The sequence below is a fragment of the Erpetoichthys calabaricus genome, chromosome 5, assembly GCF_900747795.2.
Source record: "Erpetoichthys calabaricus chromosome 5, fErpCal1.3, whole genome shotgun sequence".
Taxonomy (NCBI): domain Eukaryota; kingdom Metazoa; phylum Chordata; class Cladistia; order Polypteriformes; family Polypteridae; genus Erpetoichthys; species Erpetoichthys calabaricus.
In genome coordinates, this window is record NC_041398.2 from 5,769,024 (window position 1) to 5,796,800 (window position 27,777).

The 27,777-nt window shown below is 41.2% G+C and overlaps 3 protein-coding genes across 13 annotated transcripts in view; 1 reads left to right on the forward strand and 2 right to left on the reverse strand.

Annotated features, from left to right (window-relative positions):
- Window positions 1–27,777, forward strand: part of LOC114652512 (tripartite motif-containing protein 16-like) — a 979,029-nt gene that overhangs the window by 257,929 nt on the left and 693,323 nt on the right. The gene's annotated exons all lie outside the window — the stretch shown is intronic.
- The window catches only part of LOC114641503 (tripartite motif-containing protein 16-like), a 1,283,323-nt gene that overhangs the window by 101,299 nt on the left and 1,154,247 nt on the right, over window positions 1–27,777 (reverse strand). The window lies entirely within an intron of this gene.
- LOC114652424 (gastrula zinc finger protein XlCGF26.1-like) lies at window positions 19,914–21,536 on the reverse strand. Its single transcript, XM_028802806.2, has one exon. It carries the CDS (start codon window positions 21,531–21,533, stop codon window positions 19,944–19,946), a length of 1,590 nt encoding a protein of 529 aa, XP_028658639.2. The 5' UTR covers window positions 21,534–21,536; the 3' UTR covers window positions 19,914–19,943.

The window sequence follows — 27,777 nt, forward strand, 5'->3', positions numbered from 1 at the left end:
GGCGAAGCTCTCAATTTACCAGTCGATCTATGTTCCTACCCTCACCTATGGTCATGAGCTATGGGCAGTGACAGAAAGAACGAGATTGCAAATACAAGCGGCTGAAATGAGTTTCCTCCGCAGGGTGTCTGGGCTCTCCCTTAAAGATAGGGTGAGAAGCTCAGTCATCCGGGAGGGACTCAGAGTATTTGAGTAACGCATTGAGAGGAGGCAGATGAGGTGGCTCGGGCATCTGATCAGGATGCTTCCTGGACGCCTCCCTGGTGAGGTGTTCCGGGCACGTCTAACCGGGAGGAGGCCCCGGGGAAGACCCAGGACACGCTGGAGGGACTATGTCTCTCGGCTGGCCTGGGAACGCCTTGGGATTCTCCCGGAAGAGCTAGAAGAAGTGGCCAGGGAGAGGGAAGTCTGGGCATCTCTGCTCAAGCTGCTGCCCCTGCGACCCGACCTCGGATAAGCAGAAGAGGATGGATGGATGAACTTGTTCTTCACACACCTCTAGAGGCCATGGTGTCACTCCATGAACTGCAGCAGGCCTCAGAGCAAGACCCTGTGCTCACTCAGCTTCGTACTCAGCTTATCAGGCAGGGGTGGCCTACTTAAGTACCGGCTGAGGTGACATCATTCCATCGTGTCAAGGATGAACTCACTTGCTGGAATGAAAGCCGTGTTGCTCGTGATCTCTGCACTGTAGTTCCAAGATCTCTCAAAGCACGTGTCCTGGCTATAGCACATGAGGGCCATTTGGGTATTGTCTATGTTAAGCAACGACGTCGAAACCTTGTGTGGTGGCCAGGGATTGATGCTGATATTGAAGCTCTGGTCAAGGAATGCAGTAAAATTGGGACCTCCACCCACACCCCCATTGCAGCCAGTTCAGTGGCCTGTTAAGCCTTGGGAACACATACAGCTAGACATCTGCGGCGAGTCACATGGCGTTCCACATCATCAGCATTTTCTTATTGTGGCATACGACCTTCATTCTAAGTGGCGAGAAGCAGCCTTAGTTGGATCAGTTACAAACAGAGCTCTGATCGAGTTTTTGGAGTCCATTTTTGCTCGCTGGGGATTGCCAGTGGCTGTTTCAACAGATAATGGTACACAATTTACAACTGTTGAATTTACAAGCTTTTTGATGAACAAAGGAATTTGACACCATCGCACAGCATTCTACCACCCTCAAGCCAATGGGGGGGTACAGCGTCAAAATAAAACTTTAAAAAGTGGCATTAGAGCACATTTGGCAGATGGATGCACATTTCTCTCTTCACTTCTCCAGACATTTCTTCACTACAGAGCTACACAGCACTCAACTACAGGCAGTTCACCTGCAGCTCTTATGATTGGTTGTGAACTTCAGCTTCCATTGGATTGTCTGAGTGCCCAACCAGCTTTGCCCACTGCAATGCATACACACAGCAGGGTGTCCAAGAGCCAGAATAAAATGAAGCAACACTTTGATAGGTCACACCGGGTCAAAATGCCATACATAACTGTATCAGATTGTGTCAGGGTCTGGAGGCCACATCGAGAACATAAGTTGAAATCTTTTTGGTCTTCTCCTTTAAAAGTAATAAGCCAACTAGGACCTGCCACATTTGGTCTGGCTGATTGTTCCCGATGGCATGCAAGTCGCCTCCGCAAGGTACCTGCACCCCCAGTGTCGAGTGGTGACTCTTCAGGTTTTACAGCCAAGTGGCTCGATTCAGCTGCAGGATCATCTATGAAGACTGAGGACCCTGAGGTGTTGCAACCTGCGACTGAAACCATCTCCAGACCTGAATGTGTCAGAACTTGCCCAGCCAGGTTCAAAGACTTACTTACTGATTTTCACAGTTAAGCAGACTTTAGAATGGCATTTGGGTTTTGGAAGAACACAAAAGAGAAAAAAAAAGACTTGTGTACAGTTTCAATGACTCCTGAAAGTTCAGACCTCATGTTATGTTTATCTGGGAGTCACTGTATTTGGTGTGGAGGGGGGGTGTTATGTATGCAATATGTACATTTGACGACAGTGTGCTCTGGTTTGACGTAAAGTGTTTGGAGTGAGAGGGTGAGCTTCTGGTGGGATTAGGGGTTCGGAAATAAACTCCTTTCTGAGACAAACTGCACCTGTACGCTCTCATATTGTATGCAACAGAAAGAATCTGCACTTGTAAATGTGTTTAAAACCAAAGGTAATAAAGCTATTAAAATAACCTGACTAAGTGCAAAGAGACAACCTCTAGATAAGATCATCAGTCAGGATTCAATGAATAACTGGCTGTCATACCAAATCTCTTTAGGTAACATCTGCTTTGATATATTTATTACACACACACACACACACATATATATATATATATATATACAGACACACACAGACGGCGTGTCAGCAGTGACATGTCGCTTATTACTCAGACATGCAAGCAAGAATTTCACTGAACATGACAAACAACACCATAATATGTGATAAAGTCTCACTACTGCTGTATGGTCGTTAAGAACACTGTAGGTGGGAGAAACACAAATAACCGCACATATTCAAATCTGCAAACATTGTATCAGAAACAATCTTTTACATTTCTTTCACTTAAATTAAGAAAATATTAAAGTGTTTCAGGAGAGCAGACCCTTCCTTCTTTGACCGCGGTCTTAAACTTTTCTTCAAGCAACTTTATATGTTCTTCTATAGAAAGTAATATTGTGTTAAACATTAGCTAATAAACACATGAATGTCGGTGTCTTTACCACAGAAGCAGATTCACCACCAGATATTCCGTCTTCATCTTCTGTGACTTTGTTTGGTTGATTTCTTTTTCCTAAGGAAAGAATTGATGACAATTATTTCTATATTAAAGTGTCAAGTAATTTTCCAAAGACTGAATTACAAAAAGTGTGATTGAAACACACAAACAAACAAACAAACAAAAAGGAAAACAAATAAATAAATAAATCAAGCTATACAAGGTTTTAAATTACCAAATGAGGTTTCAGTCACTAACTTATAACCAGTTTGTATTACTTTTATTCTTGATTTTTCTCTCTTCACCTCTTCTCTTATTCATAGTAACATATATTGATCTCTTACTATCGTCATAAAGAGATGTCCTTAGATATATAACAATAAATCCGATAATCCCTCATAAGATCCATACACTGATTGTCAAGATTGCGTGAAACGGGGGAGACCCTTAAGTTGGTCCAAAGTAGTCCTCTCAGCTCGAGGGTCTTCATAACCCCTCGTATTTGACCCACACACACAGATTGCTCTCCTCAGAGTAACAGAATTCAGTCGCCCAACATGTCCCTCTAAATCTGTTTGACCTTAGAAGTCCCATCCTGTCACTCAGCCTTCAGAATGAAATCCCACTGTAATGTCAGCCATCAAACATCCAAACTAACAACTCTCTCTCCATGACACTGTAACAGAGTGTGTCGGTAATCCCACCTCACACTGAGACCCCCCAAGTCCTGCCTGCTCAGCAGGGTCTCCTTTTCATGCTGATCTGCAGCTCGGAGTTTGCACTGCTGGCTTCTCGAGAGTCGATGGCTCAATGTCAGAGTCCCCTGACCGTTGGTACTCGATGTGCCCAGTAAAAAGACAATCAAACCACGAGGGAGAATCCTTAAGGAGTTGTTCCATTTTCTTATTCAGTGATCAGCTCCTTAGCCTGTTTAAGGTGGTCCTGAGTGGTCCAGGAGATGTTATGTGACATGAAACTACAGCCCACCGGCGTAGAGAAACAGAATATGTGAGAGCTGCAGGTTCACATTGGCAGTGAGAAGTGCTGGTATAGAGGCTTTACAGTTTGAAACACAAAGGAAAGTTGTGACTAAAAACAACAACCACATCTTTATGTACAGAAGGCCCAGTGAAGAAATATTCAGAGATGTAGTCCTGAAAATCAAAGAGTGAACAAGTTTAATAAACTGTACTCATGTTCACAGAGTTGTGAAGATTTAACTCAGACAACACCTCAGCCACTCTAATCTGATTTGTTTGAGAATAAGACAAACTAAATACGTGTGTAAGTGAAATGATATCAAATATTTACAGTAACAGATAAGCCAAGTGGGGTCTGAAAGGAGTGAAATGGCTGGAAGTCAATAAACCTTCACTTCTAATGACGTGTCTACAGTCAGAGCTGCAGGTCACAAGTTAAGTCGAAATATCAAAACTTCATATCCACTCCAGTTCAGGTTTACACGACTGATCTGAAAAACACAATACATCTTGTAGAAATACAGGGCTTCACCCTTTTATTAATGTGAATAAAATATCTGATAGATAGATAGATAGATAGATAGATAGATAGATAGATAGATAGATAGATAGATAGATAGATAGATAGATAGATAGATAGATAGATAGATAGATAGATACTTTATTAATCCCAAGGGGAAATTCACTTAGGTCACCAACAATGTAATTATGTACCATTATCCAAAAAAACAAAACAGTTACTTCAGATATTTAAATAAACTTTTAGGAACATAATTTTAAAAACTAACTCATGTTTAGTAAAGCGTTGTCCAATATGTTAAAGGATAATTTCTAGACTTTTACAGTAAATGTAGTTTAGTTTATTTGTCACAATAATTCAAATCTCCCCGTTCAGCAGGTCTGATCATTAAAGTCAGGCTCTCAGCATTAAGGCACTGCGATGGTTTGTTAGTAGAATTCACCTGCAGAGATAATGAAACACTCGTGAAAACGTCTGTCTGTCTTTCTGTCTGTTAAAATGAATTACTGGTTTCTTCAAATGTCTGAGGTTGTCACCAAGTTTCAGTTGTGCCTCTGCCTCCTAGTAATACGAGTTATATTTAAAAATCATCCACAAGAGCAGCAGACAAATTCCCTCCGCTGTGCTACTGCATGTCCAACATGACGGGCTCAGCGTGTCCTTCTTTCTAGTGTGTGTGTCACCAAGGAAGAGCTCATCCTCCAGAGCCACAAGTCATGTCTTCACTTAGATAAATAAAGCAAAGAAAGATGAGGGGTGTCATTTACTACAAAAAAGGAGACAAAAAGAAACGCGCTCTTTGTTTATCTGGTAACGTCAATCAAGTACATTATCTGTACATCCCAGTACAACCACAGTAACCACCGAGCTACCAGTAAGACTTCCATTGGTATGTGAGCCAGTACTCAGACGGGGAAGAAAGAAGAGGATTTGGTTTTCTAGTTTTTCTTGGTTCAGAAGTTAAACTCTGTATTCTGTAACAAAGTTACCCCGTAGAATTAATGATTTAGCAAATACGCCACGAGCTGAAAAAGAATCGGAAATAAACAAATGATATGCACTGTAAAATAAAACACGAGGACTGTGTAGAATAATTACAACTGTGTAGAATAATATTCTTACCTTTTACTGTCAGTGAACTTGACTTCAACGTGCAGGTCTGTCATTTTGAGCGCAGATATACGGCAGCGTCGGCGCCGAGCACCGCAATGGACGGATTGTCTGCTCTTCACGGGGATCTCTGAAGGGCTGCTGGGCTTTTAACGCACAAAACATCTGCGTACGGAAGGGTATTAGGGCCACGGAGAATATAAAGTAAAAATAAAAATAATAAGGAGACAGTGAAGAAAAGAAACAAGTGTATGTCGAGAATGAAGTCAACATGCCGACTTTATTCTCATCTGCGATCCCCGCACAGAACACATTCACTTTATGATATTCCTGCTCTCTGAACATTTAGAATACTAAAATAAATACTTGATATCATATAATGATGAAATGAATTAAAGCGTGTATTAAACATGGGCAGGGGGGCACGGTGGCGTGGTGGTAGTGCTGCTCCCTCGGGGGTCTCCAGGTGTACGTCCAGTGTAGAGACTCTTTACGGTAGGTGTGATGAGACTCCATAAAGCTGGATGTATGACTGGGTATCGCACTGGTTTAACTGGAATATCGAGTAAATGTTGGGTTCATGAGCTGGTGGTCGGAGTCACGAACACAGAATTCAATGGATGTTCTTCTCAGTGGGATTTCTTTATTACAGGAGTGCTGTCTCTATCTGACATACCAAACCCTCCAGTTCTTATCGTCCTTTTTCTTTCTCCACATATCCAATCACCACACGATAAACTTCTTTGTTAAAGTAAAACTAGCTATAAACTGAGGACACGGAGTGCTCGGAACTTTGAAAAATCCTCGTTATTCATGTTTAATTATGCCATCCATTCAGGGCTGTGCCCATCCCAGTAAGCATCACGCACAATTCCTGAACGAGGCGCCAGCTCATCGCAGGGTGAACACGAGCAACACATTTATACCAGGGGGCGATTTAGAAGAACAAACCCCCACATCCTACAAGACTTTGAAAGGAAACTGAAGCACGCCGAGCAAACCCAACAGAAAAACTCGCAAAACTCAAGGTAGGGAACACCCGGGTCCCCCTTGCTGCGAGAGAGCAGAACAATCTCCACGCCACCGTGCCCACCATGTTTTATACACGCTTTAATTTATGTAATCACATAGATGATTTCAACTTGATATTCATCTTACCATTCTAAATGTTCAGAGAGCAGGAATATCATAAAGTGAATGTGTTCTGTGTGCTGATCGCTACCTGCGCCTCCTCTCAGTGCAGAGGAACTCGAAGCTCGTAATGCACATAGAAAATCTAGGCAATACGGCATAAACGCCAATAATTTAATTAAAGTTACTACTTTAGATGAACAATGTATTAAAACTGTAAAAACAGATCATAGATTAAATAAAAAATACACGCAGAGCGGCGCTAATAAAAATAACTTAATTCCTGTTCCCTATATCAATAACGCACATAGTATTCATCTCTGCTCCTCCGAAACATTGAATATGGCTCTATTAAATGTTAGAGCTTTAACTAACAAGACGTTTTTTATCAACGACATTATTAGTGAAAAAAAAATAGATTTTATTGCACTAAGTGAAACGTGGCTTAGCTCAGATGGCGCAGCTGTTTTAATCGAATCTGCGCCTCCGGATTACAGTTTTACTCGTGCTGATCGCCAAGGAAAGAGAGGTGGAGGGCTAGCAAACATTTACTCTAGCAGGTTAAAATGTAAAAATATCAGTTTTGGTAAGTTCAAGTCTTTTGAGTATCTCGCCATTGTTATTCAGGGAGATTCTCACGTTCTAGTATTATCCGTGTATAGACCTCCTAAATTCAACGCGTCTTTCTTTGAGGAATTCTCTGACTTGATGTCAATCTTAATTACGAACTATGACACACTCTTAATAGTCGGCGACTTTAATTTTCATGTAGATAATCAATGTGACCAAAAAGTAAAAGAATTTATGAACATCCTGGACTCTTTTGATTTGAGACAGCTCGTTAATCAGCATACACATAAAGCAGGTCATACGTTAGACTTAGTAATTACTAAAGGACTAAAAGTTGATATAAAGCAGGTCATTGATACGGGTCTATCAGATCATTTTCTTCTACTTTTTAATATAGAAATAATGATAGAAAACACTCATGAGAAGCATATTGTTAAAAAACGCTTCTTTGACTCATCAGCAACTTTAAAACTTACAAACATTCTAACCAATCAGTCCGTTTATAGTGCCAACTATAATAGCGAGGAGAATGTAAATAGTAAGGTGGAAAGATTTAATACTAAAGTGAGGGCTGCTGTTGACATAGTTGCACCTGAAAAGACAGTTAAAAAATCTTATAGCATTGTTATACCATGGAAGACCCAAAGAGTGTCTGATTTAAAGAGAACATGCCGTAGAGCTGAGCGTAAATGGAGGAAGACTAAACTAACTATTGACTATGAGATATTAAAAGTTAAAATAACAGAATACAATAACACAGTCCGTCTTGAGAGGCGCTGCTATTTCTCTAAGATTATAAATAACAATGCTAGTAATCCCAGAGTGTTATTTTCGACAATTGATCATCTGTTAAACCCAGGTAACTCAAAGGAATGCCTTCTAAGTACTTCCAGTAAAACCTGTGAGGCTATCGCTGTATTTTTCAATCAGAAAATTAATGATATTAGAAATAACATAGTATATCTCCCCAACACTAAGGATCCCCCGAAACCCCAGTACTCCATAATAAATAAATTAGAGTCTTTCACTAGGATAGATTTACCTGATTTACATAAAATAATTTCTCAAATGAAACCATCCACCTGTGCCCTTGACCCAATACCAACAAATTTTTTCAAAGAAGTATCGGGTGTGCTTATTGATAATGTTCTTGACATAGTAAATTCGTCATTAGATACGGGGGTCTTCCCAGACTGTCTTAAGACTGCGGTAGTTAAACCCCTACTTAAGAAAAATAATCTCGACCCCTCTTCTCTTGAAAATTATAGACCCATCTCTAACCTGCCTTTCTTAAGTAAAATTCTAGAGAAGGCAGTCATTATGCAGTTAAATGAGCATCTCAATAAACATGCTATTCTTGATAAATTTCAGTCAGGTTTTAGAACAAATCACAGCACAGAAACTGCACTCGTTAAAGTAGTAAATGACTTGCGGGTAAATGCAGACAGAGGCCATTTATCTGTTCTCATCCTCTTAGATTTGAGTGCCGCATTTGACACTATTGATCATAATATTCTTAAGAATCGCCTTAGTCAATGGGTGGGCCTCTCTGGCAGTGTCTTAAACTGGTTTGAATCCTACCTGGCAGGGAGAAAATTCTTTGTTAGTTGTGGTAATTATAACTCAAAGACACATGATATTCTATATGGTGTTCCACAAGGCTCTATCCTGGGTCCGCTGCTCTTCTCAATCTACATGCTTCCATTAGGTCAGATTATCTCGGGACATAACGTGAGCTACCACAGCTATGCTGATGACACACAGCTGTATTTATCAATAGCACCTGATGACCCCAAATCTCTTGATTCGCTAACACAATGTCTAACCTGTATCTCAGAATGGATGAATAGTAACTTTCTCAAATTAAATAAAGAAAAAACCGAAATCTTAGTGATTGGCAATAATGGATACAATGAGGCTATTAGAAATAAACTGGATGCATTAGGATTAAAAGTCAAATCGGAGGTAAAAAGCTTAGGGGTAACCGTTGATTGTAATCTGAATTTTAAATCGCATATTAATAAAATCACTAGGACAGCATTTTTTCACCTAAGGAACATAGCAAAAGTTAGACCTCTTATATCATCGAAAGATGCAGAGAAATTAGTTCATGCGTTTGTCTTTAGTCGGCTAGATTACTGTAATGCACTCCTCTCAGGACTACCCAAAAAAGACATCAATCGTTTGCAGTTAGTGCAGAATGCAGCTGCTAGAATCCTTACCAGGAAAAGAAAATCCGAACACATTTCTCCAGTTTTGATGTCACTACACTGGTTACCTGTGTCATTCAGAATTGACTTTAAAATTCTGCTTATGGTTTATAAAGCTTTAAATAATCTCGCCCCGTCTTATATATCGGAATGTCTGACACCTTATATTCCAAATCGCAACCTCAGATCCTCAACTGAGTGTCTCCTTAGAATTCCAAGAGCAAAACTTAAAAGAAGTGGTGAGGCGGCCTTCTGCTGTTATGCACCTAAAATCTGGAATAGCCTGCCAGTAGGAATTCGCCAGGCTAATACAGTGGAGCACTTTAAAAAACTACTGAAAACACATTACTTTAACATGGCCTTCTCATAACTTCACTGTAATTTAATCCTGACACTCTGTATATCCAATTCATTATAATAACTATTCATTCAAAATTTGTACTAACCCCTACTCTCTCTTCTGTTTTCTTTTCCGGTGTCCTATTGGTGGTGGCTTGTGCCACCACCATCTACCCAAAGCACCATGATGTTCCAACAATGATGGATGGATTAAAAGCCAGAAGTCTGTATAACCATCAGCATCAAGTGACTCCGTGAGAACCCTAACTACAAAGAGGACTATTTCATTTATGTTAGGTAGAATGCCCAAAGGGGACTGGGCGGTCTCGTGGCCTGGAACCCCTACAGATTTTATTTTTTTCTCCAGCCTTCTGGAGTTTTTTTTTTGTTTTTTCTGTCCACCCTGGCCATCGGACCTTACTCCTTTCTATGTTAACTAATGTCTTATTTTAATTTCTTATTTGTCTTTTATTCTTCTTTTCTTCATTATGTAAAGCACTTTGAGCTACTTTTTGTATGAAAATGTGCTATATAAATAAATGTTGTTGTTGTTGTTGTTGATTAACAACTGGCTCGGGGAACACTTCATAAAAAACATCTGTAGTGCCGTGCGAGGAAAGAAAACACGCCGGACAACGTCTTCATAATGCAGGCGAACACTCTGACTGTTTACTGAACGGCCTTAAACTTTATAGAACTGTCACCTCGGCACTCATTGTTAAGGGTTATGCTGCCACCTAGTGGCAAACACTATATAAACAGCTCATGAGTCCTGTTGGCAGTTGACTGTAACGCACAGTTAGAATAAAGCAGACGGAGTTCGCTTGTGGAAAACGGCTCCGCGTGGTCTGTACACACAAACATGGTGTCAGAAGTGTGAACCGCAACCGCGGCGATTTTACGACAAATCAATCACATATTCAGCTGAAAAGCCATTTGGAAAGTACTTTATAACCAAGCAACCATGTACACAAACGCCATAGCACCTCCAGTCGAGATGAAGATGTCCGGCTACACATGATATTCTATATGGTGTTCCACAAGGCTCTATCCTGGGTTCACTGCTCTTCTCAATCTACATGCTTCCATTAGGTCAGATTATCTCAGGGCACAACGTGAGCTACCACAGCTATGCTGATGACACACAGCTGTATTTATCAATAGCACCTGATGACCCTAAATCTCTTGATTCGCTAACACAATGTCTAACCTGTATCTCAGAATGGATGAATAGTAACTTTCTCAAATTAAATAAAGAAAAAACCGAAATCTTAGTGATTGGCAATAATGGATACAATGAGGCTATTAGAAATAAACTGGATGCATTAGGATTAAAAGTCAAATCGGAGGTAAAAAGCTTAGGGGTAACCGTTGATTGTAATCTGAATTTTAAATCGCATATTAATCAGATCACTAGGACAGCATTTTTTCACCTAAGAAACATAGCAAAAAGTTAGACCTCTTATATCATCGAAAGATGCAGAGAAATTAGTTCATGCGTTTGTTTTCAGTCGGCTAGATTACTGTAACGCACTCCTCTTAGGACTACCCAAAAAAGACATCAATCGTTTGCAACTAGTGCAGAATGCAGCTGCTAGAATCCTTACCAGGAAAAGAAAATCCGAACACATTTTTCCAGTTTTGATGTCACTACACTGGTTACCTGTGTCATTCAGAATTGACTTTAAAATTCTGCTTATGGTTTATAAAGCTTTAAATAATCTCGCCCCGGCTTATATATCGGAATGTCTGACACCTTATATTCCAAATCGTAACATCAGATTCTCAACTGAGTGTCTCCTTAGAATTCCAAGAGCAAAACTTAAAAGAAGTGGTGAGGCGGCCTTCTGCTGTTATGCACCTAAAATCTGGAATAGCCTGCCAATAGGAATTCGCCAGGCTAATACAGTGGAGCACTTTAAAAAACTACTGAAAACACATTATTTTAACATGGCCTTCTCATAACTTCACTGTAATTTAATCCTGATACTCTGTATATCTAATTCATTATAATAACTATTCATTCAAAATCTGTACTAACCCCTACTCTCTCTTCTGTTTCCTTTTCCGGTGTCCTGTTGGTGGTGGCGTGTGCCACCACCATCTACCCAAAGCACCATGATGTTCCAACAATGATGGATGGATTAAAAGCCAGAAATCTGTATGACCATCAGCATCAAGTGACTCCGTGAAAAACCCGAACTACAAAGAGGACTATTTCATTTATGTTAGGTAGAATGCCCAAAGGGGACTGGGCGGTCTCGTGGCCTGGAACCCCTACAGATTTTATTTTTTTCTCCAGCCTTCTGGAGTTTTGTTTTGTTTTTTCTGTCCACCCTGGCCATCGGACCTTACTCCTTTCTATGTTAATTAATGTTGTCTTATTTTAATTTCTTATTTTGTCTTTTATTTTTCTTCTCTCCATTATGTAAAGCACTTTGAGCTACTTTTTGTATGAAAATGTGCTATATAAATAAATGTTGTTGTTGTTGTTGTTGGCTACTTGGCTACGATCTGGGAGATTTTTAAAGTGAAATTTCAGGACTTTATGTTAACCACCAGACTGCACCAGAGACCCGCAGATGTACAAGCAGCCACCCTCAGACGAGTAATGGGAGTGAGTGCCGACATGTCTAACGACACAATCTGCACTTGACGGAGGAACAGTAAAAGGACTCCGCCGCCATTTTGACTGCCCTCGAGAGGCATTTCAATTTGACAAAGAATGTCATATTTGAGCGCTTTGTCATCGGATCCATTAAGCTAAAGGAAGGTGAGACAGTAGACGTATTTGTAACTAAACTAAGGGAGAAAGCTGTAACGTGTGATTATGGACAGTTGAAAGACAAACTGATTAGAGACAGGCTGGTGTTAGGTATTACTGATGAAAGCACACGACACCACTTGCTAAAAGAACAGGAACTTACTTTGTCATCCGTTATCGACATCTGCCGAACTGCGGAGCAAACAGATTTATGAATGAAGGCGCTAACGCAGGCTAAAGCGGATGACATAATTAACGCTGCGGACATCTGAAAGCCAGCACAACAAGGTACACTCAAGTCCACCAAGTCTCGACTTCCGAACAACCCTGGGAGCGCTGACAAGTGCAAGTACTGTGACAGCACACACAACGGGGAAGAGCCACGTGCCCAGCTTTTGGCAAGGTGTGCCGACTCTGTGGGACTCTCAGACACTTCAAGATGGTGTGCCTTAAAGTGAAACGAGACCAGAGTCAGCTGCATACGATAGTCACCCAAGCCGAGCTCGAACAGCAGGAGGACGACGATGCTGACGGACACACCGCCAGTACGACGGGGTCACAAAGCTCCCGAGGGAAAAAGTGGTTTGCCTGCCTACAGCTCCATGGCACCCAACAATGTTGCCAGCTGGACTCGAGAGTAACGTGCAATGTCATGAGTCTACGGGATAAACGTAAGCTAGCACCCAATGTAAAGCTAATTCCTAGCCAGACGAGACTAAAATTGCATTGGGGGAGGTGATGAAGTCTGTGGGCCTTTTCCGCGCCGAATGTCTGATAAAGGGACATAGTCACAAGCTAGAATTTGAAATAGTTGAAGCAAATCAAAATCCGCTCCTATCAGGTTCAACATGTGAGTGTTTGGGACTGATGCACATCACAATACCGGAAGAACTTCATAATTTAGAAGGCCATATCACAGAGACGCTGACCAAACACGAACTTACCACCAGATACCGGTACGTATTCAGGAATTCCATCGAATCTCTCCCTGGGGAGGTACACTTTGACCTGGATCGGACTGTCACACCAGTACAATGCTCACCGTGCAATGTTCCAGTTACCCTCAGGATAGCTGTCAAAGCCCAAATGGACAAACACATACGTGATGGCCATCCAGCTCCAGTGACTGACCCCACGAAATGGATAAGCAACATGGCCATAGTAAAAAAACCTGTGAAAATCTGAATCTGCATTGATCCAAAGGCATTGAACAAAGCTCTGAAAAGGTCCCACTATATAATGCCGACACTCCAAGATGTCCTTTATAAGCTGCCCAAAGCCGGTCATTTTTCATTGGTGGATGCCCGGGACGCCTTCCTACAAATTAAATTAGACAATCATAGCAGCCTCCTTATGACGTTCTGGACACCATGGGGGTGAATGCGTTGGCTCATGTTACCTTTTAGCATGTCAGTAGCTCCTGAGGTGTACCAAAGTAAACAACATGAATTATTAGCTGGCCTGTGCGGTGTCGAGCCGATTGCAGATGATATACTTCTAGTGGGTTGTGGAGACTCTCTGGAGGAAGCCACTCGCGACCACAATGCCAATATAATTGCCTTAATGGACCGCTGCAGAGAAGTTAAGCCGAGACTGACCATCAACAAGCTGCAGTTTAAACTGAACAAAGTTCGTTTTCATGGACACATACTCTCAGCTGAGGGTCTCAAGCCAGAACCAGATAAGGTAAGGACTATAAAAGACATGCCTGCTCCCACAAAGGGTGTACAAAGGTTCATCGGATTCATTAAATACCTGTCGAAATTCATGCCCGCCTCTCAGAGGTGTGTGAGCCTTTGCGCAGGCTCCTGGATAAAGACACGCAGTAGCACTGCAGGCTGCTGAAGCACCAGAAGGCCGTGGATGAAGTCAAGCACCTTATCGCTGTGGCGCCAACACTAAGATATTACGATGTTAACAAGCCCATAACAGTTCAGAGTGACTCCAATCAGAATGGCCTCGGCTGCTGCCTAATACAGGAAGGGCAGCCTGTAGCATTCACTTCCAGAGCTCTCACCACAACCGAGCAGAATTACGCTCAGGTCGAGAAGGAATGTGTAAGCATTGTGTTTGCATGCCACCGCTTTCATAGCTATCTGTATGGTGTGAGGAGATCACTGCTGAAACTGACCACAAACTGCTAGTCACAATCTTTAACAAACCTCTGCTTAATGCCCCAAAACGACTTCAAAGTATGCTACTCTCACTCCAAAACTACGCTCTGGAAGTAACCTCTAAACCGGGCCTGATTATGTATGTGAGCGACACGCTGAGCAGAGCCACGATACGCTCTCATGGAACACGCACACCACATGTCCAGCATGTACAATGAACAGAACGATATGGAGGACATAAACCAGGCTGACTATGTGAATGTCACGCGCCGGCATCTGTCACATATCAAAGAGTCCACCGAGAGTGACGAACACCTCCAAATCCTCAAGTCAGTGGTGCTGAACGGATGGTCCAACATGAAGGTGGAAACCCCCGTGGCCATTAGGGAGTATTGGGCCTACCGCGACAAAATCAGTCTACAGGACGGGGTTCTTTATAAAGGCCAGCGTGTAATTATTACAAAGCAACTACGTACAGAGATGCTATGGCGCATACATTGGAGCCACATAGGTGGTGAAGTCTACCTTAGACAGGCACACGAGACACTGTTTTGGCCAAATATGCACGGAGATTAAAGACCATGTAGGACAGAGCACCATGTGCAACGAATACGCACACGAACAGCAGAAAGAGACCATGATGTCACATCCACTCCCCACACGTCCATGACAAATTCTGAGTATGGACATATTTAACTACGCAGGAAAGGACTTTCTGCTGATGGCTGATCACTACTCAGACTTCTGGGAAGTTGAACTATTACCTGACCTATCAGCAGACACCACCATTAAGAGATGCAAAGCTCAATTGGCCAGGTACGGCCAGCCCGACCAAGTCATTACAGACACGGGTCCACAATTTGCTTGCACTATGTTCTCAAAGTTCACTCGGCAGTGGGGTTTCGAGCACGTTACTTCATTCCCAAAGTACCCTAAAGCCAACGGCAAAGTGGAATCAGTGGTGACAATTGTTAAAAGACTTTGCAGACGAGCGAACCGTGCGGGTAACGACCCATGGAAAGCGATTTTGCTCTGGAAAAACATGCCGACTATGGGCATGGACACCAGCTCCGCACAGCGGCTGATGGCCCACAGGCTGTGAAAACACCCCACCTGGTGACTGACACACTGCTCCAACCATGTGTAGTTATGGATGTCCCTGATAAGCTGCATTTTAAAAGGCAAGTCACAAAACTATCATTTGATAAAACGACCAGAGACCTTCCCGAGCTGAACGTGAGACAAAGCATAAGAATGAAGCCTCTTCCGGGAGACAGAACCGGCATATGGAGACGGGGAACTTGCCTCCAACAGGTAGCCCCACGCTCCTATCTGGTAGATGTGGACGGAGCTCTGTACCAGTGCAACCGAGTGGACCTCAGGCCTGCCGAGTCTACGCTCACAGAAAGGTTTCAGGCTAACACAGAGCCCAGTGAGGCACCGCGCCAAGATGTGCGGACCGAGGCCAAAGTGGAGGACCAGCCGGAGCATCCACCTGAAACCGACAGCGCGGCCATCTCACAGACAGGGAAGATGAAAACTGAGAATACATCTGACATCTCGCACTACACACGCAGCGGCAGACGGAATTCAGCCGCCGAAAACACTCGACCTCTGAATATTTACTTGATGTGGTTATGTTGGTTCACTTTCTTGAAATGTTCGAGTTAAAAAAAAAGAACAAAAGTTTTTCTGTGTAAATAACTAACACCAGAGAATGTGCTGGACTACAAAGTCAGAAGAAGGGGGCTGTTAAGGGGTTATGGTGCCACCTAGTGGCAGACACTATATAAACAGACTGAGAGTCCTGTAGGCAGTGGACTGTAATGTACAGTTAGAATAAAGCAGACAGAGTTCACTTGTGGAAAACGGCTCTGAGTGGTCTGTACACACAAACAGAGTGCCAACCTCGGAGGGCCTGGCTGTGCAGTGTGGAGGCGGCCAAGACGGGGGGGGGCGGCAGAAAGGAGTTCGTGCTGCAGAGTCTCACGAGTGATGGGTGAGCCGGGGAGACAGAAGGAGGTGGGCTGAGATCACATGATGAGAGACCCTGCATTTGTAACCTCTGTTTTAACAGATTTATTTCTTATGGATTTTATACCCACCTTTCACTGGTTTTAAGGATTTATTTGTGTATTTCTTTAAGAACACTGCACATGTGGACACTTTAGATTTTATTTTTGACTGTTTTTCAATAAAAGCACTCGAGCACTTTCCACCATCCCCTGACTTCAATGAGATTTGTCCGCTCATCTTGGTCATAACTATCGATGGTGTTGGTTCAACAGACTCCTATGTGGGAAGAGGGAGTCTGGAGGGGCCGACATCATCACATATTACATACTGAAGTCCACATCAGAGTCCATGTTAGTCCTCTTTATTAGTCAAATTGTCCATCCCATAATAAGTTCTCGTCTCCTGCTTATCAGAGTTGTGTGAATGTTGTTGGTGAGGAGAATCGACTGACTGATGTTAATCCACTCAAATAATGAATTTTTGTTTTTTTTATTTGTCCATGCCAGTAATTTATCAGATTATTCAGTAAAGACCCCACCTGTTAGACTCTCTTAAGGTAACTGAAGACCACTCAGTGTAAGAAACAGAATCATAGGATTCATTAATAGACACAAGGATTGTAGAACTATGAAAACGGATTAAAAACTGAAGTGACAGACGGGACACCAGGCAGGCAGACAGACAGACAGACAGACTCACACACACTCACACGTAACACACAGCAGGCGCTCGCCGCTCTCGGCTCCTTCACAGTTTTTTAGATTTTCTTGGTTATTCAAGTCATTTTATCTCAGGATTTGGGAGACTTAATCAAGTCTGTTGAACAGGCTCGTCTACTCCTGCACTCTACGATTAACACACACAGATCCGAGTCACACAGTTGGGTATAAGTGATGCCCTGATGCCAGTCCCTCTGTCATAGCCCATCTCAGACTCATTCCACTTAAGTACATAAGAGTGACCCCTCCAGTCTGTCACTTCTCAGTGTCCCACACTGGGACTCACTGTCACCAGCACTAACAAATGTACAGATGTCTCTGAGACACATGAAGGCCCATATAACATTTGGTTTTATGCCAGTTACCAACCAAGGGGGTCTTACTTCTGCCGCCCTTGCTCTTCTTTAGCCAGCAGACACACCACATGCACTTCTGATCAGGTCATCTACCTCAACCTCAGCATATTCAGGCCTGGCCAGTACTTGGATTGGAGACCATCTAGGAAAATCTTGGGTGTCTACTGGAAGAGGTGTTGGTGAGGTCAATAGGGGGCTTACCCGGTGGTCTGAATGTGGATCCCAGTGCCCCTGTACAGTAATGAGGACACTGTGCTGTATAAATGGTGCTGTCCTTCAGATGAGGTGTAAAACTGAAGTCCTGACTCTCTGTTGCTATTAAAGATCCCTCTGTGTCCTCCATGTTTTGGCTAAGTTGCCCTCCAAGGCCTTGCCATTGTGTCCCCCTAATTGTCTCCTCTCTCTCATCAGCTAACAGTTTCTCTCACCACTTCACCATCTAATAGTTCATGTGTGGTGAGCATACTGGCACAAAAATGGCTGCCATCACATCATCAGGTGGATGCTGCACATTAGTGGTGGTAGAAGTTGCTCCCCACTCACTGTGTAGAAGAGATTTGAGCAGTGAGAAAAGCACAATAAAAATATAAAGAATTATTATTATTATTCAAGTGCAACCTCTCGGTGTTGATAATACCCTGGGCAAGAAAGCAGCAATTTCCAACATCCGTTGCCCTAATGTTTACTTCTGTCACTCAAGAAATAAAGACAAAGTACAGAAATGTCAAAGGAATGTGTCATTTAATAAGCTGGGAGGAAATATAAGTGATCAGCGTGGACCTCAGCGTTATCATCTGCAGTGCACCTCCTATTGGAATGTAATTTATGTAGTAATAAAATGCTGATCTTTGTGATGAAATTACAGGTTTAGAACATGCTAACTGATAAATAACACACTTAGTCAGTGCATGGTCACAGATATGAAACCAAAAACACATGAACTCTGAAGTCTCCACACCACGGCTGTCCTCAACATTCCACTCAGGACAGGTCTTTCCACCAGTCAGCTTTCTTCTTTTGTTTTCAGTCGGTTTTTGCCTTTTCTGTGCTGTCCTTTCTGATTTTGTCCCTGTCACCTCTGACACTGAGTGTATTTCATCGATGTCACCTCTTCATTTTGTGGTTTCCACTTTTTATATTTTTCTGCCTTCTTGCATTTCATAGCCAATGTGCCCTTTTTAGGTAAGTCCTTGTAAGAGTCAAGCTATACTCACACATTTGAGAACATCAATGACATGAAATGTAAAAAGAGTGTGGCCAGAAAATGAAACATAAACTTACAAAACACAGAAAGTCCAAGCAGAGTGAACCACCGCTGAGTAGTGAGGGGGTCAAATGTGACCTTCAGTGGTGGGGGTACAGAAGGGGCCACTTCTGCTTTTTGGAGTTTTCTGTCAAGTAAATGAAGCTGAAGCTTTGTGTAGCTGACACTCTCTCAGAGCAGAGCTTTCTAATCATCCATCCTGCTGTTGGAGTTTATTGAGCTCCTGTGGCCTCCAGCTTGTAGTCTCGATGTGAAGAAACATTGTCTTGGGTTTCGATATGAAGAAGGTGCTGAACTCAAACTGAAACCTGAACCAACACATTCAGAGTATACAGCGTCCTTCACACACCACCCCAGGATATACTGACATGGAGCAAAGTAACATCCGTTATATTTTTAGGTTAATTTATCAAATTTTCAGCTGGGGTAGCATATATCACTGTGTATTTCTGCTGTGTCATCCCTTTTTCTGTTATAGTTCAGACAATAAAATCAGATCATTTCATTTTCATTGTGTTGTGCATTTATTATGGTGTCCCATTTCTCATAAAATTATTATTATTACTTTAAATAAAGTTCCTTCGACATGTTAATTGATATTCTTCACAACTGTGGTCCCCCGTGCTAACCGTAGCATGCTGTTGTAACTCCCTCTTCAGGTCAGTCAGTAATAAGATGACATCCCAGAGACAGTCCAAGTTCAATAGTACTCAGATAAGGCCCCATCTCCAAAGCTCCAAAACAAAAATAGTCCCCTTGTTGTCAGTGGCACCTTCTGGTAGTTGGCACTGCACTGTGGTTTTGATTTGACTTCTCCATTTTTTCATTATTACATTGAACTTTTTCAGTTGTGTTCAGTCCCTGTGTGGCTGACATACTGGCAGTACCGCTTCTGAGTCCATCATGAAATCTTACGTGTCGCTGTTGATGGCTGATACAGGAGGACCACTTTCAACATTCAGAGCAGCTAAGAGGCTTACCATAAGTAAGCCACTAATTTATGACTATGAAGGCCACTGCTGTTTGAAAAGCATTAACCACATTTAGGACAACAATGAGGTTTCTTGCAAGTGTGCTTCTTGCAAGGACTGAAGTACACTTAAGTATAAGAATCGTTTCCCCCATTAAGGACAACTAAAATATTTTTCTCCAGTATGGATTTTGGTGTGTCTATGAAGACATTTCTTGTTTGCATAACATTTGCCACATTCAGAACAGACATACTGCATTTTATCTTCAGTGTGAGTTTGTGTGTGTACTCGAAAACACGTACTGTTGAAAAACATTTTTCCACATTGAGAACAGCAATATGCCTTCTCTCCAATATCAATTTCTGTGTGCCTTTGAAAACTGAGTTTGTTAGAAAATTGTTTTCCACATTCTGGACAACAATAAGGTTTTTCTCCTGTGTGGCTTCTTCTGTGCCTCTGCAGATGGCTACTTTTGGAGAACGACTTACAACAATCTGAACAGCAATGAGGTTTTTCTCCTCTGTGGATTATTCTGTGACTCTGAAGATGCCTTCTACCTGAGAACAATTTACCACATTCTGGACAGCAATGAGGTTTTTCTCCTGTGTGGATTCTTCTGTGCGTCTGAAGAGACCTTATACGTGAGAATGATTTACCACATTCTGGACAGCAATGAGGTTTTTCTCCTGTGTGGATTCTTATGTGCATCTGAAGATCGCTTCTCCTTGAGAACGACTTGCCACATTCTGAACAGCAATGAGGTTTTTCTCCAGTGTGGATTCTTCTGTGGTTCTGAAGATAGCTTATAAGTGAGAATGATTTACCACACTCTGAACAGCAATGGGGTTTTTCTCCTGTGTGGATTCTTCTGTGCCTCTGAAGATGGCTTCTCCTTGAGAACAACTTACCACATTCTGAACAGCAATGGGGTTTTTCTCCTGTGTGGATTCTTCTGTGACTCTGAAGATGGCTTCTCCTTGAGAACGACTTACCACATTCTGAACAGCAATGGGGTTTTTCTCCTGTGTGGATTCTTCTGTGATTCTGAAGATGGCTTCTCCTTAAGAACGACTTACCACATTCTGAACAGCAATGAGGTTTTACTCCTGTGTGGATTCTTCTGTGTGTTTGAAGAGTGGTTATACGTGAGAACGATTTACCACACTCTGAACAGCAATAAGGTTTTTCTCCTGTGTGGATTCTTGTGTGACTCTGAAGATTCCTTCTACTTGAGAACGATTTACCACATTCTGGGCAGCAATGAAGTTTTTCTCCTGTGTGGATTTTTCTGTGACTCTGAAGATGCCTTCTACTTGAGAACGATTTACCACATTCTGGGCAGCAATGAAGATTTTCTCCTGTGTGGATTCTTCTGTGCCTCTGAAGATGGCTTCTCCTTGAGAACAACTTACCACATTCTGGACAGCAATGGGGTTTTTCTCCTGTGTGGATTCTTCTGTGTGTCTGAAGATTGCTTATACGTGAGAACGACTTACCACATTCATGACAACAATGTGCTTTTTCTCCATTGTGAATCTTCATATGCTTATTAAGATCACTTTTTTGTATGAATTGTTTGCCACATTCCAAACATTTTTCTTCAGTATGAATTTGGATTTCTTTCTCCACTTGCTGTCGATCAGTTTTGGTGGCTTCTCTCTGTGTTAGTCCAGCAGAAGGGAGAGAACTGCACTGCAGACAGGCTGCTGTTAGGTTCTGTGATCCTCTTGCTGATTTTTTCATACCTTTCTCTTCGTATTGAGGAGAAGGCTGACCAAATAAAGATGGAGAGAAGCTGCCATTCTTCTGTAAGTCTGAAAGAAAACAAATATTTTAACTATTGTTTTTTTTTCCTTGACATCTTAATCCAAGGTGACTCATAACATTTGAGACACAATTGGTTACATTTCTCTTGTTTTTCAACAGGATCTCAGACAGGTCACATGACTTGCCTGTGGTCACATGGTTTCAATAGTCGAATTTGAACCTGCAACTACAGGTGTTTGATATCCAAATTTCTAACAACTCCCCACCTTTTAAAATAAATTAAACAGTACAAGTAAAGCGGTGGCACACTGGTTGGAGTTCCCTCCTCACACTGAGGTGCCATTTATGGTCGCGCCACTCCATGTGTGGTCTTTACATGTTCTGGTGCCGGCTGTTTAATTTCTACACCTTTCTCTCATATGTGAAAGACAGGCCTGATCTGATCAATTGATCACAAATCAAAATCTGCCAATTGTCACTCCAAATGACTTGACCAATGACCAGCAAATTAGCAAATCTTAACATTTGATCTTGAATGATAAGAGAATGCAAGAGAAATTTTGAACATTACCAAAATACAAAAACATGTCCTTGCCAGTCTAAAAGTTTTATTGCCTTCCAACAAGAGATAACAAATTTGCGGTTTGTAATATATGTGCAATAAGAGGTCAGTGATGGAGGATTCTCTGCTAACACTTTCAACAATACAAACTTATGCAGCATCTCAGAAGTCAAAACAAAAGGGACTGGTGTGAAGAACGAGCTGTTCAAAGGATGAGGCGACCAGCAAGCTTAGTCTAGCTCAGTCACCTACTCTCACTCGGCCTCCAATAATGGCAGCACTTAGAAAACTCAACCTTATAATACTGACAGCAAGAACGGCAAGACTTACTATGACAGCAAAAACAGTGGAATTCGTAAGCCTGGACAACTAGCCACTTTCAGTTCTGGAAGATGTCACCTTCTAGATCATTTAGATCCATGATTCCATCTGCTAGTGAGTGTTTGTTGACCGATTTATTTGTATAATTAATTAACCAGGCATTAGCTATTATGACTAAAATCCCTTTTATTAGCCTTTCAGTGAATGTGTAGGTAGATGGGAGAAATTGGATGCAGAGTTTTACTGAGCTGCTACACAAATATAAATCGTTATCAAGTGGACGTCGATTAGTTAGTAATTGTAATCAGCCCTCTTATTTGCTTGTTGGGTACAATGGTATAAGCCTAGTTTTTAGGCATAAATGATACTAATTATACATAATAAGCATTGAGTGTGAATAGTCACTATACAGTTACGAATTCTGTAACAGACATTATTATCATAATGATTTTTTCCCCAAATTAAACAATAGTACAAGTACACGTATTTCACAGATGATTGCAAATCTCAAACACATAAACTGCTTAGTGCAGGTGTCTCGACCACACAGACGCACTCGGAGTGACAGACGACAACCGAGAGATCAAAGAAACTCCACACCAACAGAACTGCAGAATGCATGAAGAAATTGTCAATAAAGATAAAAACGATATTTGAGTCAGCAGCATCAGAGGTGAATCTTTATATCTGTGAACCTCATACCACAAGAGATGCTGGGCCACTGGCGTTCTGGAGGACCAATAAAAGTCGTCATCCTCCCTGTGCCCTCCTTATATGAGTGGGGACAGCGAGGGTCTGTTCAGTATGGCAGCACACGTCGTGGATGACAGGAGGACCAGACTATCCTCAGAACATGCAGAGATGCTTATATTCATAGATAAGAACCTGAAGCGTTCACCAAGACTGTCTCGTTTTCTTCTTGTTGTAGTCAACGGCTACAAATATCTAATTGAACATTTTATTTGATTAGAAATGTGGAGTATGATTAAGATATGCCCTTTGTTTTGTTTAGCTTGTTTTTGTTCCATTATGTGTGCATTATGGGTAAATGTTCTGTGTGTATGCTGTATGCCGTAGCACTTTATTATGGAATGTGAAGTTTATGCATGGCTAAAAATACATTTATTATTAAAAAAAAGAAAAATGGTATTATTATTATTGATATCAGCAGATCATAATAGAATTGATGATCAATATCAGCTCTAAAGACTCCGATCAGAGCCTTCCTACAAAATAATGAGTCTGAATTTAGGTTTTCTCTTCTTAATTTTAATGTATGTGACGATATTTACATCCTCTAGAACCTAATCTGACCTAAAATCTAAACATACAAATATATCCACCTGTGTTAGGGGGGCACAATGTTTAGCACACCTGCTTTATTGTTCAGGTGTCCTGGGATCAAATCCTGCCCACACTTGTTCTACATGGGGGCTCTAAATGGTGTTTCTGGTCATTATGGTGCTTCCCATCATCCACAAAAACATGCAGGTGAAGTGGAGTGGTGACTCCAAATTGACCCGATGTGACTGTGGGAGACGGAAGGGTCCAAGATCATCTCCAAGTGAAGATTTCACACCACTGCCAACCTGTCCAGGCCATGCTGCCCCAGCAAGTTCAGGCTGAGAACAGAACACAAGATGCTGAAGGAAGACCCTGAGACCCCCTGAATGTCATCATGGCTCGTACAGGTAGCTCTTGTCACTGTTAATTATGTTAACTAATGTCTTATTTTAATTTTGTATTTTGTCTTTTATTTTTCTTTTCTTCATTATGTAAAGCACTTTGAGCTACTTTTTGTATGAAAATGTGCTATAGAAATAAATGCTGTTGTTGTTGTTAATGTCAAAGTGCACAAGATTACCATTAGAAAGATGAGGCACATATTAGGTGTGCACTGGCTTGAGCAAATTCACTCTTATTTAGTACATAGGGGTGAGGATTTTATTCTTATTTCTTTTTGTGGTCATTTGTGCCTTAACTGCCACACAATTTAAGAAAAATACATGTCTTTAACAAAATATGACTTTTGATATTCTCATTGAACGTAATGCGCTGTTGGCCTAACATATGTCACAACTTCAGTCAAAGCTTCATGATGTTCAAGTCATGCGCTTAACACTTTAGAAAAACTTGGGTGAAAAAGGAAAAATATAATTTTTCATTTATTAGGTAACCTATTGTTTGTTATCATGCACTGGAGCAGGTGGTCTTTATCCAAGTTCAATTAACCGTGTTTTGCACTCTCATTTCAATCTTCTTAAAACATCAAAGCACCCACCGTTACAATTTATAAATGCTGTCTATCTTTTATATTTCATCACATTACTCACTTATTCCAACACTCCCAGTTGACTCTTCTCCTTCTCCCCCATTTCCCTCGGTGATTTTCTCTTCAGACTCTGATAACTCTGATTTCAGCTCTGCAGAATTCTCCTGCGTAGCCAGTCGTCCCGTATTAGTGGACCAGGGCTGTAAACTGGATGGAGATTCTTCACAGGCATCTTGCTTGAAAATATGTTCAGTTTCATGCTTTTGAAGTTCAGGACCAACGGAGAAATCATTCAAATCCTCAGCTTTAATGACAGCAGTCACCCCCTTGCAGTCCTCCTCCTCTTTAAAAACTGAAATTCTTTCTTTGTGATCCTCCAGCTTCACACACAAATCCTCTGGTATGAGCCGCTCACAGTCCTCTTCTTTAATGTCCACCGTTCTTTCATCCATGCCATTTTCTTTGGCAAAGGCCATGCTGTGTGGGAAACTCTTCTCTGTCTTTAAGTGTCTGCCCTTCTCGTCTCAGATTCACTTCTCACATAGACAGCCCTGAGATGGAGACCATTAGACACCTCAGTGTATGACCAAGTGAAATGGGAAAGTCCTGTGAAAATAAAAGTATAGAATTAACTTCATAAAGTCAGTAAAAATAATGAGCACACTTCAGGGTCACAGTGCCCTCTATGACATTTGGTTCAAAGTCACATTTTCCATGATTTCCTCCTCTACCTCACAGTTTAAAATTACAAATCAAACAATTCAGATGTGATCAAAGTGCACTGCAGACCTTCATTAAAGGGGATTTGCATTTCAGTCCCACCATGTAGGTATGACAACACTTTATCTACACGGCACCATCATGTTTGGACACAGCAATGGCAGGTCTATTAAAGCCGTCATATTTAGGGCTTTGTTGGATATCCTTGCTGGACATGAACTGCGCATCGGGAGCTTCATTCTGTTAAGTTCTTATATTCTATATCTTATATATGTGCTCCTATTTGTGGGATTACTGGACTGCATCCCGACTGGGAGAAGAACATTCGAGGTTTAAGGAGAGTTGGTTTGTAGGAGGTTACTCGTACCAGGTATGTTTTATGGGAAAGAAGAATAAAAAGTGTGTGGCAAACATCAAAGGTATGTTTTCTTGTTAAAGACACGTGAATTAGTTAGCTCCATGAGACAGAAATGTCAAAGCGAGCAAAATCAGATACCCCAAACGTCCAAAAACTAAGAAATATGAGCTTAACTGCAAAATTGAGGGCACGACAATATCCTGCCAACTTTTTTTTCAAGTTTTGCCAGCACACCATAGACTGGACACGAGAAGATACTTGCAATGACCTTGTCAAATGTAAAACCCACCTCAAGAACAAGAAGAAATTAAGATCAATAGGTGTTCACCTTCAGGTAACAACAGCAGAAACAACAAAATCGTCAGATGCAAGACGCCAGTTTGTGGAGGATTTTGTGGCCTCTTGTGCAGAGTCGGACATACCGCTCAAAAAAAAAATGACGAAGATCCGTCCTTTCTTTATTAAGCATTGTAAACAGGGGGGTGCACTGCCAAAAACTGAGAGCAGTCTTCATCAAACTCATTGGTCCCTGTCTTTGTACAACATATGGAGGACATTCTTCGAATGACTCGTGGCAATGATAGGCGAGTAAACATTCGGCTCAGGGCCCTCACAAGTGGGTGTGAAGGTTGTGCACCACACAAGGGCGCTATGCTGGAGAGGGAACCAAAAGGTGACGGAAAAAAGCCCACAACAAATAAAATATATTAATTTTTCATGTGAGGCTTTATCCCGTTGTGTGCATTTTTGCTATAACCGCAGCAAAATTGGAGCATCAATGTTGTAACAAAGATGTTCTGAATTAGCTGGTTTACTGGAATCAATAAAACGACAGCACAAATGTTACTGCATGCTGGTCTTTGTTTCTGGGGTATTTAAAGGGGTTTTCCCAGCAGATGCAGTTTTGTGATAATATCGGCCGACTCCATGGGTGGTGTTTATGAAGAAAGAAAGAAAGGAAGGAGGGTCAAGGCGCGCCTCTCAGAGCCACCGAGGGCCGCCATATTGTATTTGTACCTTTTCTTGGAAATGGAATAATTCATTGTCAATGATGCTGCAAAAATTTCATTTGAAACAGATAATTTTTTAGTATAATTCAATATGTTTATAATTTATTTTCATTGTCTACAAAATGCTGGAACATTTTATTTAAATATTTAAAACAATTAACTTTGAAACCATTGCCCAATATAAGATGGGAAAGCAAAAGACACAATTAGACCCTTAAAATTACAAATAAAAGAAATATATCTTGCTTTAAAAGAAACTTAAAATGATACAACAAAAGATATGGATACAAGATTTCAGGCCAACACATTCATTTCAAAGTTAACTCATTTTAAATGTATATGTTCTCTTTTTATGTGGCAAAATATTTTGAGTAAAATTAATGTCATTAGTAAAATGTTACAAAGATTTAAGCTCTTGAAATTTTAAAAAAGCTTAAACATTACTTGAATGATTTCAGGACAGATGAATCATTTGAAGCGATAATAAAAAGTGCAGCACAAATTACAGAAGAAACAGACGTTGAAGCAACATTTTAGGATAATGTAAGAGAGCAAAGAAGAAAAAGAAGTTTTGATTACGAATCGAAAGAGGAATGCACTAGAAATGCAAAATTAACTTTTAAAACTTTTTTTTTAATTAATAATTAATTCAGCCATAATATTGATAATCGAACGATTTCAACTTTTAGATAAGTACAATAATATGTTTAAAGTTATATGGCAAATAAGTTTGTTCTCGAATCGGGATGAAAGTAATATCCTAAAACATCGCAAGGATTTGCATCTAAAATGAAGAGATGATATAGACGGTCATTCTGTTTTCGAAGAATTCAAATCTTTACGATTTTTTCTGGATAAAAATATCAGTGAAAGATGATAATTTAATTGATTCATTTACAAATTCAGCTATCTCACTAAGAATTTATTTGTCACTGCCGGTTACAGCAGCGTCTACAGAAAAAAGTTTTTCTATATTA